The following is a 17447-nucleotide window of genomic DNA, read 5'->3' as shown; positions in this document are numbered from 1 at the left end:
AAAAGGGGGACATAACAACAGATGCGGAGGAAATCAGGAGAATCATTTGATCATATTTAAAAGCCTGTACTCCACAAAATTGGAAAACTTGAAATGGACAACTTTCTGGATAAATATCTCTTACCAAAATTAAATCAAGACCAGATAAGCAAATTAAGTAGACCTATAATATCTGCTTTCTGCCACACGGATTATGTCACAAGGTATGGATGGCATCTGCCCTATCCACCTGTTTAACACCATGAACACCAAAAGAATTTCTGCAGCTCCCCCTTTCACCGACATGCTTACTGGAATAGTGTGATCACATACTGTCTGATTTTTAAATAAAAAATGGACCACTTAGATGATGGGTATCCTATTCTATACATTACAGCAGAAACATACCAATCACTAAGTAAAAGCACAAGAGAAGATGAACAAAAGTGGCAGAAGAAATATAAGGAACACAAAATAATTTTCACTAAAAGGATTTGTCACACATAGAGCAAACTTTAGTATTTCAAAATAGAAAGGACAATCCAGTGCTCTCCATCACTGGTCCTGAGTGATCACAGCAATTCATTTACTTCCTTCAAGACTGTGATGAATAATAAACAACAGTTTTTTCTTGTTGCTAAAGACTACCGTGATGTCTAAAGTACTTACCAAATAATTACACGAATAGGGTTTTTCTCTTGTATGAGTTTGTTCTTCTTTCCTGACTTCAAAATGATCTAAATAGACTTTAAAACATTGACAGGGCTAGACACAGAGCTGGACAGTTTAGAAAAGTTTTATTATCAGGACCAAGGTCTGATTTTTGACAACTTCACATAGAGCTTCACAACTTCATAAACTGATTTTGTCTATGAGTTTTCAGATGGCAACAATATAAAATACAGCATCATGAATCTTGAACAGATTGTTCACACTGTCAAAATTTCCCACAGAATGAATGCTCTTTTATGCAAGGATGTAAAGTGTGTTGGATAGAGAGCTTACCAAATACTTTATAAAAATACACTCAGAATTGTTTTAGGCACTCAAAGACTATTGAAAACACAAAGGTTTTAACAGACTGATTGTATATACAACATTAACTCCTGTATAAAGTGCAAAACTTTGCAACACTGGCTATATTTTTAGGGTATTTCTGCACTACATCTTTCTCAGATGATTTCAAAGATTGCTTATTAATGCAAAGATATTCGCACATTGGTTACATTCTCAGGGTTTCTCTCCAGTATGTATTCTTTTATGCATCTGAAGGCTACGCAGGTGTTTAAAGGTTTTGCCACACTGATCACATCCATAGGGTTTCTCTCCAGTATGTGTTCTTTTATGTATTTGAAGGCTACGCTGGTGTTTAAAGGTTTTGCCACACTGTTCACATCCATAGGGTTTCTCTTCAGTATGTGTTCTTTTATGCATTTTAAGATTACTTTGTTGTGCAAAGGCTCTACCACACTGATTGCATTCATAGGGTTTCTCTCCAGTATGTGTTCTTTTATGTATTTGAAGTGCATTGTGATGAGAAAAGGTTTTACCACACTGATCACATCCATAAGGTTTCTCTCCAGTATGTGTCCTTTTATGTATCTGAAGATTATTGTGGTATGGAAAGGCTTTACTACATTGATTACATTGATAGGGTTTCTCTCCAGTGTGTGATCTTTTATGTATTTGAAGATTACTGTAATATGTAAAGGACTTATCACATTCATTACATGGATATGGTCTCTCTCCAGTATGTGTACTTTTATGCATTTGAAAAGCATTGTGATGAGCAAAGGTTTTACCACACTGAATACATTCATAGGGTTTCTCTCCAGTGTGTGTTCTTCTATGTATTAGGAGATGACTATGTTGAACGAAAGCTTTACCGCATTCATTGCATTCATAGGGTTTCTCTCCAGTATGTATCCTTTTATGTGTTTGAAGAGCACTGTGACAAGCAAAGCTTTTACCACATTGATAACATTCATAGGGCTTCTCCCCAGTATGTGTTCTTTTATGCATTTGAAGACCTAAGTGATAGGCAAAGGTTTTACCACATTGATTACACTGATAAGGTTTCTCTCCAGTATGTATTCTTTTATGCCTTCGAAGATTGCTTTGTTCATTAAAGGTTTTACCACACTGATTACATTCATAGGGTTTCTCTCCGGTATGTGTTCTTCCATGCTTTTGGAGATAGCAGTGATAAGCAAAGGCTTTACCACATTGATGACATTCAAAAGGTTTCTCTCCAATAAGTGTGCTTTCATGCCTTTGAAGAAGTCCGTCATATGCAAAGGCTTTAACACATAGATTATAAACAGAAGATTTCTCTCCAGGATAATTTCTTTCAGGTCTGTAAGGATAATTGACACATGTAAAAGCTCAACCATGTTTAATACACCATTGAATCTTTGTATCTCTATGAATAAATTTTATAATTTAGTCCAATTGTAAAAAGGACTCGGATCTTAGGGTTCTATTATTAGGTTTGTACTCATGTTGTTCCCCTTCATTTTGGGTTGTTTTGCATCTTTGAAGATGCCAGTGATGGAAAAATACTTTAATAAAGAGTTCACATTTATAGAATCTTTTTAATATGAGATTTTTCATATATTTATAGAAAAATGGAACAATTCATATATAGACATATGGTATAGAAAGTGAGGTTTCTTAGGAGCTGGAGTGATGACTCAGGGATTAAGAGCACTGACTGCTCTTCCAGAAGACCCTAGTTCGATTCCAAGCACCTCCATGGCAGCTCACATCTGTCTGTAACTCCTGCCTAGGGGATCCAACACGCTCACACAGACATAAACCATGTAAAACACCAATGCACATATAATAAAAGTTAAAAAAAAGAAAAAGAAAGAAAGTGAGGTTTCTTCATAACAACTGCCTCTTGGCTCTTGACTCTAAATGCCCATCTCACTAAACTCAGCACAGACTCAGCAAGATTATGAGTAACACTAGTTTACTATGGACTGTTTGCTTATTAGAAGGTTTGAGGGACGGACTCATTACCTCTTCAAAATGTATACCTTTTGGGGGGCTGGAGAGATGGCTCAGAGGTTAAGAGCACTGATTGCTATTCTTCTAGAGTTCAATTCCCAGCAACCACATGGTGGCTCACAGCCATCTGTAATGAGATCTGGTGCCCTCTTCTGGCCAGCAAGCATACAGACAGACAGAACACTGTATACTAAATAAACAACTCTTTTTTTTTTTTTCTGGTTTTCGAGACATGGTTTCTCTGTGTGTTTTGGAGCTTGTCCTGGAACTAACTCTTGGAGACCAGGCTGGTCTCGAACTCACAGAGATCCGCCTGCCTCAGCCTCCCGAGTGCTGGGAGTAAAGGCGTGTGCCACCACCGCCCGGCCTAATAAACAACTCTTTTAAAAAGAGGTTTACCTTTTGTAATATGAGTGGTGAGGAATTAATGGATTAACAGTTCTACCGAACAGCTCTCATCAAGCTGTGATTCCAATGGTGATATCTGTGAAGGCACTGTTTCTGGTATAATTTCTTAAAATAATGCCTTGCAAATGCAATTCACCTCATTGAAACTGAGGTATATGGTTTTGTGAGAATTTAATAATCATCATCCACATGAAGCTGTTCTTATTTATACTGTTCTTTAGTGTAAAATCTCCAGGACACATTATAGTTTCTTCAGAGGAACATTTGTATCCATCTGGGAATGATAGTTACCTTTCCTGCTTTCTAGAACTTTGACAATGTTCTTCAATATTATGGTTTTCCCAAGTGTATCCTACAACAGAGTTGAAAACATATGATATATTATTAAAAAGTGTGCAACATTTAAATTACTATCCTCAGTGAACCTTAAACCATGACGCATTTATTCACCTCATTCTTCATCAGTCAAATTACACAAGAATATGAAAAAATCAAGGAACAGCTGTCTCCTTATTTAAAAACATGATGATAAATTCAGGTTTACCTATGATACTGAGGCTGTGGTAGGTGTCCAGCATCACATCTTTGTAGAGATTCCTCTGGGAAGGATCCAGCAATGTCCACTCTTCCCAAGTGAAGTCAACATGCACATCATCATAGGTCACTGCATTCTGAAATATCCATACATTTTTATGATCGAAAGCATGATAGTGATAACATTGTAAATGTACACTTCTTTGACAATATAGTCATATAATTCTGGTACTTCCTACACTTCTTCCATGAAATAGACATTACATTGTAATCACCAAGTCACTCTGGAAAGAAACTGAATGGAAGGTTCGTCTCCCTCATTTCTGTACCCTGTGAGGGGATATCACCGTGCAAGAGAAATGACTATAAAAAAAACAGAGAGAGACCAGTAAACAGATCAACACTACAGCAGACACAGGAGAGAAATTCTATCAACAATTGGTAAATACAAAAAAGAAAATCAAAGGGACAGGCTGTGTAGATTGGCTCATGCCTTCAAACACAGCAGTTAGAGGGAGGAAAATCTGCCTTGGAGGTGAATGGGAGCCTAGTCTATGCAGTCAGTTCCAGGACAGCCAGAAGTACATAGTCCAACCCCATCTCCCATGCAAAAATCAGTCAAGCAAACAAAAAATACAAAGAACTCAGCAGTATCTTACTGACATTGCTACAGAGAATCCTGTATTCATCTTCCAGAAACCTGAACTTCTCCACTTGAAGCTGTAACACCAGTAAGACTGTACACTAACAGGCACTACATGCTTTAAACAGGTACAAGAGGACAGATGGAAACATTAGCAAATTAAATGTGGATAATAAATAATCCATACAGAGGCAAAGAGATACCTCGTTAGTAAAGAGCTCTTGCTCCTCTGGCACAGAGGAGGACTCAATTACTACTATTTGCTTCAGGGAACATAACTATCAATTATTCAAGTTCAGTGTTTTTGAAAACATCTTTGATCATTGTGAGGATCAGGTACCTGTGTGGTGCATGTCCACGCTTATAGGTGAAATATGAATTTTCATTAAAAAAATTAAAAACAAAAGCAATAGGCAGGAAGAAGGTGATGTATGTGCAATGCAGTGAATCAGAAGGCACAGGCAGTATTTCTGTCGTGAATACATGCCATCCTGGGAAACCAAATAATAATTTCTGCCAAATTTGAAAATTCAAAGTGTAAGTGAAGCCCAGTTTAACAGCAAATACTTGGCATGGTCAAAAACCTACATTCCAGGCACATCACACAATAAGACAGAAAGCCAGGAATGTTGGCCCACTTTTAATCTCAGCATTTGCGATACCAAGTCAAGGGGATCGGTGAGTTGGAGGTCATTCTGGAGCCAGCTGAGTGGACAGAGCTACTTTCAAGACAGCTAGGGCTACAAAGAAAATCCTTGTTTTGACAAACAAACAATTAAAAACCAGAAAGGTAGCAAACTGGCTTAGCACTGACTAGCAGTTGCTTCTCCTACATCTTACGTGATGTAGAGATAGTCTTTAATGGTGGAGGCACGACAGCACAAGAAGGAAGCTGGCTGAGTAGTATCAACTACAACACAGTAGACACAAAGGACAGGAAATGAATTGATGCTATAGAGACCCATATCACCCTCCCTAAGAAGAAAACCATCCAGAAAGTCTCGTCCTAATAAAAGGTTCACAAGCAATTGAAAGAAAGTCACCAAATAAACAAATGTTCGAATATATCAACATCTGGTAAGTTTTAGATTCAATCAACTACATAGGCTCATTATAGGCTAATGGTCATCCACGAAGAAAATACAATTTGTCACTTCAACGATCCTCATAATCTGCAATGACCCCTACACCGCTCCAACGTCCAGGTCTCTCCACACACAAGACAATCTCTTGACAGTAGCATCTTGTAAATTCAGAAAACAAGTTACATCTTTCCTATACACAATCGCACAGCACACTAGTCATCTTCTGAAAGACATTAAAGGAGATACGACGAGGAAAGGCAAGACCAAAGCACAGTAGCCGCACTAGTCTGCCATAAAAACCTGGCTGTAGTGGTGCATGCCTTTAATGCCAGTCCTAGAGAGAAAGAAATAATGGGAGGAGGCAGCTCTCAGACAGTGCCATTCGGGAATTCCTGGAGGCAGGATCGCCATTTCAGACTGAGGTAGAGGTAAGAGCCAGTGGCTGACGGTTTTGCTTTTTTGGCCTTCAGGTTGAACCCCACTATCTACCTCTGTTTTTCTATTAATTGTGCTACAGGCCTGGTATGGATAAGGTAGCTATCTGAGCATGAGACAGTGAGAAGGCAAGAGAAATCTGGGAAACAGTCTTTACCCATTGAATTTCCTTTTCCTGACCAGCTTGAATTTCTATCCTAAACTCCCAAAATGGCAGACTATAACTCAAAAGAATCAGCCAAATAATCCTGTTTTTGCTGGGAATCCTTTGGTTAATGGATTCAATTACAGCAACAGAGAAGCAATTTAGAACAAAAACAGGACACCAAAACTGAATTTGTTCCTAGGAAAAAGCAGGGAATGTTGTCTTTCAGAAGAGTGTGGGAGCCGGGCGGTGGTGGCGCACGCCTTTAATCCCAGCACTCGGGAGGTAGAGGCAGGCGGATCTCTGTGAGTTCGAGGCCAGCCTGGTCTACAAGAGCTAGTTCCAGGACAGGAACCAAAAGCTACGGAGAAACCCTGTCTCGAAAAATCAAAAAAAAAAAAAAAAAAAAGAAGAGTGTGGGAGATATCAAGACTTTATGGGCAAAAACCATAGGAAGCTGTACACAGAACTTAAACATCTGTTCTTTCTGGACCAAGAAGATGAGGATACTGAGAGTAATGGCAGAAAGTGGAGATAGCGATGATAGGATTTCAGTCAGAACTAGATAGACTCCGTAAGAGTTTGAGCTAGAGGTCATTTGTGTGATATTTTGGCTCCAAAGTCCATTTTTAATTCTGTCTATGTCCTAGAAACCAATAGAGCATACTTAAGAAGTAGTGGGGGCTAATTTCTTAAATGCAGCAGTGAATCTGTTGGATGGTTATTACTGATGACTCATTCAGATCTACAGTGAAAAATGCCGGGCGATGGTGGCATATGCCTTTAATCCCAGCACTCGGGAGGCAGAGGCAGGCGGATCTCTGTGAGTTCGAGACCAGCCTGGTCTACAGAGCTAGTTCCAGGACAGGCTCCAAAGCCACAGAGAAACTCTGTCTCGAAAAACCAATAAAAAAAAAATTTTTGGAAATGTCAATGTTTCAATTGTGGTAAACAAGGTCATCTAAAAAGGGGTTAGGTTATGAACAGGACACTCCTAAGCATAAATCTACTATTATTAAGGCCTGTTAGAACTCATGCCACAAGCTACAATCACGTTGATAACAGTACAACCCATAGAATCAGAGAGGCTAAGAAACAAAAAGGATTATAGGGGCGATGTATGGCTTCCCTAGCAAGAGGAAATAGATCGTGTGGATGCATTAGAAGCAGGCGTGCATGGGAACCTGAGGGGTCAGGTGAGTAAGAAAGGGACAGAGGTGGAGAGCACAGGGAAGATGACTGGAAAGTAGAGCTTTTAGTGGAGGACATGGAAACAGCGCAGTGCACACAGTCTGGGACTATGAGGGTGACCCGGTGAGAACTCCTAGTAATCAAGACTATGGAGGCTGAACCAGCCATCTTCTGTAACCGCATAAGGCTCCTAGTGATGCAATTGGGATACCAAGCCATCGACAAAACTTTTGACTCACACTTGCCCTGCCTGCAGGATATGTTAGGTCAATGGTGGCTCAGAGCTTCTGTACTGGCCAACCAATTGTAGTCAGCCAGACAGGATCGCCATTACAAGATGGCGCCGACATCCTGTCTTGTTGGTTATAAACAACTCCATATTTGGCTATGGCTTTGAGAGCTGCGCATACCCGCTTCCTGCATGCGCAGTGGATGAGGATCATTGAGCCTATCCCTATGCGGTCTGGTGTCAGCTGTTGGTGGCAGCCAATCACAGGGCGACCCGTGTGCCAATTCCCCATTTAAGCGGCTGCCTAAGTGCACCCAGGCCCCTTCGCTTCCTGCCCCTTAGCTCCCTGCCCCTCCGGTTCCTGTTCCTTGTTCTCCTGCCCCCCTCATTCCATGCTCCCCATCAATCAAGGGCACTCCAGTAAAAGCGTGATCTGAGTGGAATCCTGGTGTGGTGGTCATTTTTCGTAGCCGGTCGAGAGGTCCGCCACAACCAATGACTGGGCTAATGCATAAGATGTGAAAGGAAGCCCATACCCAACACTGCCAGGATGGCCAGCACCCAGACCTTAGATGTTCAGAGAATTAGAGTAGAACCAAGATACAACTGACTGAGAAAAAAAAAATCAACGAAATGATGTGTACCTAAATTCTCCTGTAATCATATATTGGTGCCTAGCCCAACAGTAGTCAGAGAGGCTTCTTCTGACAGCGATGGGAGTACATGCACAGACCCTTACCCAAGCCCGAGCTCTAGGACTCCAGTGGGAGTAGAGAATGATTGTAGGAACAAAATCAAAGGACCAAACCTAACAATAATAGGAATAAAAGGAGAAGAATCTCAGTTCAAAGGCCCAGAAAACATCTTCAAAAAAATTGATAATCAAAAATTTTCTTAACACAGCCACAAAATCAAGTAAGCAGAGCTCATCGAGTCTCACAGAAACAGAAATCACAGGGACTGCAGGGGTGGGAACATGGATCTCTGCATACATGTTATGGTTCGTCAGCTTAGTGTAGGTGGAGGCGGTTCATCGAGTCTTGGCCACAAGAAATAGCCACATAGAAACTGTATTGATGAAAACACTGCTTGGCTTATTACTCATGCACGTTTCTAGCTAGCTCTCATATCTTAAGTTTATCCATTTTTATTAATCTGTACATTGCCACATGGTTATGGCCTACCAATGGTAAGGTCCTGTCTGATTGTTTGACTCCACCTACTCTCTTTTCCTCTATCTGCCTGGAATGCCCACCTTGCCCTAGCTGGCCCTGTGATAGGCCAAAAGCAGCTTCTTTATTATTTTTTTTTAACGTAGTAAAAAGGCAGCTTGCTTGATTCTTGGAATGTAGATGGGGAACAGGGGTTTCCTGTGGCCTCCCAACATGAGCGTCACCAAGACTGAGAAACCAAACGAGTGGCACATTTGAAAGCTGCATCACTGGAAGAGGTTTTAGGTATCTCTCACTCAGCCCATCTTCCTTTCTCACGGGGTCCAGGCCTCCCAACTCCCACCAGATCTCTAGGCTAGGTGAGGTCTACCCTGTTGCCAGTTGGGTTTGGCTTCTCAAACCCCTGAACATCTAAGCTTCTTGCTCAGGTTACTAAAAGTGGCTCTGCTCCAGGTGGCATAGGCCAGGGGTCAACAAACTCTTTTTGGATGGATACTGTGCCCACAATCCCTGTGATTTCACTCTCAGTCACATGGGTGCACCCCAAAAGCCAGCTCAGATCCTTCCTGCCATTCCTCAGAGTAGAGACCACCAGGACAGCTGCTTCCTCTTCTTCCCCATCCCCTTCCTTTCCCTCCCACCCAACCTCCTTCCCAAAGCAGCTTCTTTATTAACCAATGGTATTTACAGCATCCAGAGGGGAATCCCACAGTTTGTTGTTTTTGTGGAACTCCTACAGTGGGTGAGGGGGTGTCTCTGACTCTTGCTTATTCTTGGAAATCTTTTCCTCCTACCAGGTTGCTTCGTCCATCCTTGATATAAGGGCTTGTGCCTGGTCTTATAGTACCTTGTTATACAAGAGTTTGTTGATATCCTTGGGATTTCTGTCATATTCTGAAGAGAAATTTAGAAGTGGATCTGGTGGAAAGAGGAACAGTGGAGAGGATAGGGAGTAGTGGAGGGAGGGGAAATTCCATTTGGGATGTATTGAATGAGGATAAATTTAAATAAAAAGAAGGAAAGGAGTGTGGACACAGTGAGGGAAGACTGGACCCAAGCAAGACTAAAACTCAACAGGGCAAACGACAAATCCTGTAGCTCTGTCTCAGACAGGAGGGGCTTCATTCTCAAAGGGCTTAGATAACTGTCCCTGAAAATTTTCATACATGTCTCTCTTATGTTACTTCTACTCCCTGTATGCAGCTCTCCATAGCAGATGTCTCATAACTTGGGTATCTCAATATCCCATCATCTCAACATAATACAACACTGACTTCATCTTCAGTTTCATGCAACGAACTCCGAGTCTCCTCACTGAATTTCTATTCCAAACTTAGATAGGTGCAAAATGGGTGAACTAAAGAAAACCACAGTGGAAGAACCTATGACCAATAAATTTTGTATTTTTCTTGTATCCAGAACTAGTACAAGTACAACATGGGTTATGCCCCCAAATTTGGCTTCTAAGTAGTGATAGAACCTACCATGCTTGGACCAGAGTTGCAGCAGGCTCTGTATGAAGTTGCCTTTTGGGATTAGGAATCAAGTTGCCTATTCCTTCCATAAACTGAAGGATTTAATGGCTGGAATCTTATCCCTAGGGTGCCTTTCTAGGCTTCATAGATTAAAAAGGGCCTTTGCTGGCCAGTGCTCATCTTATGCACTGGGCTTCTCAACTTTGCTAATAACAGAAACGGATTGGACGAGGAGGGGTGTTCCAGTTGATTGATCTTGCCTATGTGCACAAGTTGGCTGCTGAAATCTGTACCATGACACACAGAAAATGGCTTATTTCTCAAACCTCTAAGCTGACTTAACTGTGAAGCAGGACTAAAGAGTCTGCACCGGAGAATTCCCTAACTACACAGCCAATATTCACCAGCTTTAGGTAACTCTCTCTAACTGTACACCACCAATGTGGCCAGTGTTTATTCACATGACATGAGTTACATGCTGGGCAATTACAGACTTACTCCTCCTGCCACACCCAGGGCCTTTTTCATACTGGTGACCCCAGCAGCTGACTGCCTGCCCTGTTTCCCCCTGCAGTGTACACAAATGATTCCTCCTATTCTGGTCCGAAGGCTCCATGTGGAAATCCTTCTCCTGTTACTGCAATGGACAGTCGACCCCGACTCCATGACTCAAATGGGTAATTTTAAAATTCTGAGGTAGTGCAATCATTTAAGAATTTTGGAGATGTAATATGGAGGACAACAAAGTCATCGCCCTGGAGTGCAAAGTCTGAAATCAGGGCCACCTGGGTCACCAGCAGAGAGCAGTCTCAGAAACAGTTTCTAAAAGGCTGCAAATGCAGCTGCTCTAGGAATACTGTGTCCTCCCAGGGAGAAATCACTCCTCACAATTAAGAGATTAATAGAGAAAAATCTCTGATGAGAGCCTGCATCTATCTCTGTCTAATACTCAGAGGAGCAGCATAGACAGAGTTTGCATTCCACATCTGCTGTCATCCCTAATTTCTCTTATGGTCATGCACCAGATTACACTCTGAACAATTTAAATAGGGACAGGAGACAGCAAGTGTGGACACTTAGGCAGATGGGAGAAACAGTAAAGACATTATCAGAATTATTTCTGAAGGTCCCCAGTGACCTGATGCATCAGGTCATTCTTCAGTGACAGGGTCCTGAGGGGAAAGGGACTGGGAAGGAGAAAGACAGGAAAAGGAGAAGACAGAAAAGATAAAAGCTGAAGTGGGGAGGTCTTGCAAAAGCTGTGTCTCCTGCCAAGCAAGCTTCTGAAGAATAGTACCTTGTCTACTACTTACATGGGGGATGGAAAGAAATGGGGAGCTTCTATGAAGTCAGCAGAAACTACCATACAATGAGACAAATTCAGGAGGAGGCTAATCCAGCAGTGGTTGTTACACAAGGGTAACACAGGGCATCCCAGGAACAGTACAGATTAAGCCTACACTGCCCTTGAGACATATAACCTTAGCTCCTGGTGGTGGGAAGAGCTGGGCTCTCAGGATCTGAAGGAACGCCTCCACAAAGGACCTGGACCCAGACCATTACCTGCTGAATATTCTTTTTTTTTTTTTTTTTTTTGATTTTTTGAGACAGGGTTTCTCCGTAGCTTTTGGTTCCTGTCCTGGAACTAGCTCTTGTATACCAGGCTGGCCTCGAACTCACAGAGATCCGCCTTCCTCTGCCTCTCTAGTGCTGGGATTAAAGGCGTGCACCACCACTGCCTGGCTGAATATTCTTGGTGTTAGAGAAGGCGGTCTGTTTTAATCTCAGTACATAAAAGCCACCTACACAGAGCTAAAGAGGCCTAGGCTCCAGGCTGTTCCTCCCCCCTCCCAAGAATGTTCCTCCACTCTGCCTGAGGGCCTAAATAAAAGCCTTGCTTGACCAGACCAGTCCTTAAGGCAAGAGTTTTTTCCTTTTCAAATAGTTGTCACCTGGTATCACACTGCCCCTCCCTCAGAACAATGCTTTTCTGAAGAAAACTGGAACTTTACAGCCGGGTGGTGGTGGGGCACACCTTTAATCCCAGCACTTGGGAGGCAGAGACAGGCAGATCTCTGTGAGTTTGAGACCAGCCTGGGGTCTACAGAGCTAGTTCCAGGACAGGCTCCAAACCCACAGAAAAACCAAAAAAAAAAAAAAGAAAAGAAGAAAAGAAAAGAAAACTGGAACTTCAAGGCACACATAAGGTCGGCTGCGACTCTGGAATGCCTCCCTGAGCACCTTGTTAGAAGAATGGGCCTAGAGGCTGGTTGTCAGTCAGGGATGTCTCCTTTGTAAAGAGCTAAATGTCTAGATAAGTACCCTAGTATCCTCATCTTTACTGTGGGACCCTCACCCCTTACTCTCAAAGGGGTAAGAAGAAATTTCCTAGCAGAAGATAGTGGCCTTCCCCTCTCCCACCCAGGAGATTCCCAGCACAAGGTCACTTAGCTCAGCCCAACCAGCCACCTGGTACAGGCTGACAGAGATGGCCTAACTCAAGAACAGTGGCCTTGCTCTAAGAACAAGGAAAAAGCTGACTTAACAGAATGGAAGGGAGCAAAAGTCCTTGTACCCATGCAAAAGCATCTTCAAAGATTCTCTTTGTAGTCATGCCTTTAAAAGCTTACCCCACAGAGGAGATACAACTCCTCTCTACCTTGTAACGGGGATGGAGATGAGTTCCAAACATGTTTGTATTATGCTGATTAAACCTTGCTTATTACAATCTGGGCCTCTCTGGTGGTCTCTCTCTGGGGGTCGTAATCTGGGCACAACATTTACCAGGCCTGGTTAACAGATACTTATTTTTAAGATATTTCAGAAACAATCCTCCCGCAGCTGAATTCTATTTTGAGACATACTACCTAGCCAGCATTATTAAGTCCTTAATGTCACCAAATCCTACTCTTAGGACATCACAGCGAAGTAGTGGAGTGCTACCCAGCACACGAGATGCCTTTTACAGCCTCCACAAAATTAACTGTAAATGGACCTCACACGTAAAGGTTAAATGCAAAGTCCTGAACTTCTACAAAATACTGGAGAAACCAGGCCTCTCCAAGTTAGTCAACCTGCCTTCCATGACTGCACCAAAAGCCCATTGTTGTTAACTACAAATACGTTTCTACACACAGTTCCTTGCTCCTAAGTTATTCACAGGACTGTGCCTGGGTCCAGGGAGAAGCAGGGACCGCATGGGAGCTCACAGGACACGGAATATGACTGCAGATTCCCACCCGGCCCTCAGGACCCGCCACGCTGGAACCTGGATCTCCGCATCCGATTTTCCCCATCTGAGAACAGCAGCCCCTTGCTCACCACGTCGTGGCTTCCCGGCTCGCCCATGGTCTTCTCCCAGCTCCTGCAGCGGCACGGGCAGCACAACACGCGAAAACTGCTCCCACCTCCTCCGCAATCCAAAAGGAGCGCAGCGACGCTCACGGAAGAGCCCGGCACGACTTCTGACTGGCAGTTCGGCTCGGAGGCACTGATTGGTTGGTGAGGCTTGAGTGACAAGAGTCCCGCCTTTAGGGTTTCCCCGAGTTTAAAGACACAGGGCTTACAGATTCCCGAGTCAAACTTCCAGTGCCTAGCCAGACTTTCCCAGATCAGCAGAGATTTGCATTTCAATAACTGTTGACCTTGGCTCCGACAGGTAATCCTGACACACACACACACACACACACACACACCCGACACACACTCAAACACACAAACACACCCGGACACACACACACACACACACACACACACCCCCGGCACTCCACAGGCCCATCCTCCTCCCCCTCCCGAGTCAAACTTCCAGTGCCTAGCCAGACTTTCCCAGAGCAGCAGAGATTTGCATTTCAATAACTGTTGACCTTGGCTCTGACAGCTAATCCTGCCACACACACACACACACACACACACACACACACACACCCCCGGCACGCCACAGGCCCATCCTCCTCTTCCTCCTGCACGCCCTGTGAAGGCTTGCACAGCCCTTTCCTCAAGGTGGAGTGGAGGGATTCCCTGTCCCACAGGTGGAAGGGTGCGCAGAATATTAGCATTTTTAAAGAGAAATTTAAGGACACAAAAGGAGATGTTTGTTCTGTGGCTCCACTATGATGTCAGGTGAACTAAAGGTACTTTTTTTTTTTTTTTTTTTTTTTTTTTTTTTTTTAAAAACTTTATTTAACCTTATTTCATGCACATTGATATAACGATGTTAGATTCTCTGGAACAGGGGTTACAGACAGCTGCGAGCTGCCATGTGGTTGCTGGGAATTGAACCCAGGACCTCCGGAAGAGCAGTCAGTGCTCTTAGCCACTGAGCCATCTCACCAGCCCCTAAAGGTACTTTTTACCTGACACACGAGCACTTCAGATGTGGAGAAGAGGTTTACAAGAATCAGATAAGAAAACAAAATTATAGGTTTGTCTTCCACCACAGGACTGGATGATGATGGCTTCATTTTTTCCAAAGGTTTTCTTCTGGAATTCAGGGCGTACCCTTCATAAATACATAATAAAAAGTGTACCCTTAGGATAATTTTTTTTTTATTTTCGAGACAGGGTTTCGCCGTTCACATAAATTGAACATTTAGAAAATAATGAAGTGGCCAGGCGATGGTGGTGCACGTCTTTAATCCCAGCACTCGGGAGGCAGAGACAGGCAGATCTCTGTGAGTTCGAGACCAGCCTGGTCTACAGAGCTAGTTCCAGGACAGGCTCAAAAGCCACAGAGAAACCCTGTCTCGAAAAAAAAACCGAAAAAAAAAATGAAGTTAGGAATATTGTCTTTATGAGTACTAGCCAGCACTTTGAGTGTTAGCCAGCTCATCTTCATCAATGGGCAGGTGAAAGAGAAACACAACTCAGGCCCTTACATGAGCAGGACTGGTAAATAACAATCTCTCCATGCATGCAGAAAGTGGATTTATTAGAATGTCTCACAAGCTGTGGTCCCGCTTGTCCAACAATGGCGTCTAACTAGGGGAAGTTGAAGACTCCAGTAGTTCTTCAGTCCATGAGGCTGGATGTCTCAGCTGGTCTTCAGTATGCACCAAAGTTCCAAAGAGTAGGCTCTCCTGCTAGTAAAGGGATGAACTTTGTACCCTGAGCTAGGGTAGGGAGGCAGAGAGAGAGAGCTTCCTTCTTCGGTATCATTTATATCTGTAGGCTGTTACTAGAAAGAGTGATCCGGATTAAATGCCGATCTTATTCTTTGTTTGATCTCTGTGTGTGTGTGTGTGTGTGTGTGTGTGTGTGTGTGTGTGTGTGTGATTTTGAGACAAGGTTAATCTTTTTTTTTTTTTTTTTTTTTTTTTTTTTTTGGTTTTTCGAGACAGGGTTTCTCTGTAGCTTTGGAGCCTGTCCTGGAACTAGCTCTTGTAGACCAGGTTGGTCTCGAACTCACAGAGATCCGTCTGCCTCTGCCTCCCGAGTGCTGGGAAGGTTAATCTTTGTAGACCTGAAACTCACTCTGTAGTTCAGACTGGCCTCAAACTTAGAAAAGTTGACTGCCTCTGCCTCTTGAGTGCTGGAGTAAAAAGTGTGCCCTGCCACCAAGGTGCTAAAGGTGGATCTCATCAACTCCAGCGATGCAGATGAAAAATGGACCTTTTATCTCAAAATCTTTAAGAAAACGCCCACACAGGAAGGCATACCCACCCAATGCTTTGGGATCAGTTATTCCAGAGTTAGTCGGTTAGATTACCAAGAGTAGCCATCAGGACAGCCAATTCACAGAACTGAGAAGGACTTACCTGTAGAAGGCAAGGAAAACATGGGAGTCAATTCCAAAGCAATGCTTTCCCTACACAAAGGAAGGATGGGGATTTCACTTAGGAGTCTGGACATGCACATGTAGAGTTCTGCTATTCCTAAGCATTCCCAGTTACCAAATCCACATCTGGACATGATCACGATGTAAAAGCAGGGACATGTAGGGACTTTCTTACCTCAAAGTCATGTGGGAACATGTATAAATTATAAAAATAATGGAAAAAAGTGCCTCTAACATGTTCATCTCATACCACAAGGTATTAGCTGAAAATCAAGTAAATGACACGGGAAAATCAGATTGCTTTGATATATGACACTCCCACATCAAGCTACCATGTGGGCTCTGGGAATGGAACCTCAGGAACAACACCCAGTGGTCTCTCCAGCCCCCCTTTTTTAAATTGAATTATTTAATGCTTTCTCTAACTAAAACATATTACATCAATTTTCCCTTTTTGTCCTCCTGCCATTCCTTGTCACATTCTTCCCTTCTGACTTCTTCCTTGTTACGGATATATGAATAAATGTACTTAGGTATATGAATACACCCTGCTGAGTCTGTTTTTGGTATTTGTATATATGTGGTTTAAGGGCTGACCATGTTGTACTTAGCGAGCTCATCCCTGCCTGAGGATAATCCTCTCACCTGAAAGAGAGTTCTACTTTTCATTCAGCATGGAGGGTCTAATGCTAACCAGGCTGCCCTGTACAGGAAACATAATCAAGATCAGAATGTATGGATTGGAGAGTACTTTAGCAGTTAAGAGTACTGAAGAATCGCTTCCATTCCCAGGACATAAAGAAACTCACTACTATATGCTGAACTCCAGTTTCAGCAGTTCTGACACCTTCTCTTGGACTCCCTGCCGTGAATGGTGTACAAAGACCTGTGTACAGAAAAAAAAATCATATACATAAAATAGTGACTGATATTAGATTTGTAAAAAACAAAAATAATAAAGCCACCATCACCACAATGACAACAAAAACATAAAAAGGAGATGACTTGCACCATAAGATTTATTTTTCTTTCACACTGTGTGTGGTAGTAAATTCTTTTATTTTTTTTAAATATTTATTTATTTATTATGTATACAATATTCTGTCTGTGTGTATGTCTGCAGGCCAGAAGAGGACACCAGACCTCATTACAGATGGTTGTGAGCCACCATGTGGTTGCTGGGAATTGAACTCAGGACCTTTGGAAGAGCAGGCAGTGCTCTTAACCACGGAGCCATCTCTCCAGCCCCATAAATTCTTTTAATACAAAGCTTCAGACACAGAGACAGGAAGATAAAGATGAGTTTTAAAACATGAACTACAGCCGGGTGGTGGTGGCGCACGCCTTTAATCCCAGCACTCGGGAG

The 17447-nt window shown here is 42.7% G+C and overlaps 1 protein-coding gene across 1 annotated transcript; it reads right to left on the bottom strand.

Annotated features, from left to right (window-relative positions):
* Positions 1–769: 769 nt before the first annotated feature.
* LOC121447279 (zinc finger protein 431-like) lies at positions 770–13932 on the bottom strand. Its single transcript, XM_041650451.1, has 4 exons — positions 13630–13932; positions 3944–4070; positions 3691–3751; positions 770–2335 (listed from the first exon to the last, which is right to left on the bottom strand). Exons 1-4 carry the CDS (start codon positions 13654–13656, stop codon positions 1210–1212), a joined length of 1341 nt encoding a protein of 446 aa, XP_041506385.1. The 5' UTR covers positions 13657–13932; the 3' UTR covers positions 770–1209.
* Positions 13933–17447: the final 3515 nt, after the last annotated feature.

The sequence above is a fragment of the Microtus oregoni genome, unplaced genomic scaffold (assembly GCF_018167655.1).
Source record: "Microtus oregoni isolate MIOR12 unplaced genomic scaffold, Mior012 000004F_ref0000308, whole genome shotgun sequence".
Taxonomy (NCBI): Eukaryota; Metazoa; Chordata; class Mammalia; order Rodentia; family Cricetidae; genus Microtus; species Microtus oregoni.
Note: the sequence above shows the minus strand (reverse complement) of the source record. Positions and strands in the feature narration are given on the sequence as shown.

Coding starts and splice junctions, on each gene's coding strand:
- LOC121447279 (XM_041650451.1), bottom strand. CDS start 13,656: ATGGGCGAGCCGGGAAGCCACGACGTG. Junction 4,071..13,629: donor AGCCGGGAAGCCACGACGTG/GTGAGCAAGGGG, acceptor TGGATATTTCAG/AATGCAGTGACCTATGATGA. Junction 2,336..3,690: donor AGTTCTAGAAAGCAGGAAAG/GTAACTATCATT, acceptor TTATCCTTACAG/ACCTGAAAGAAATTATCCTG.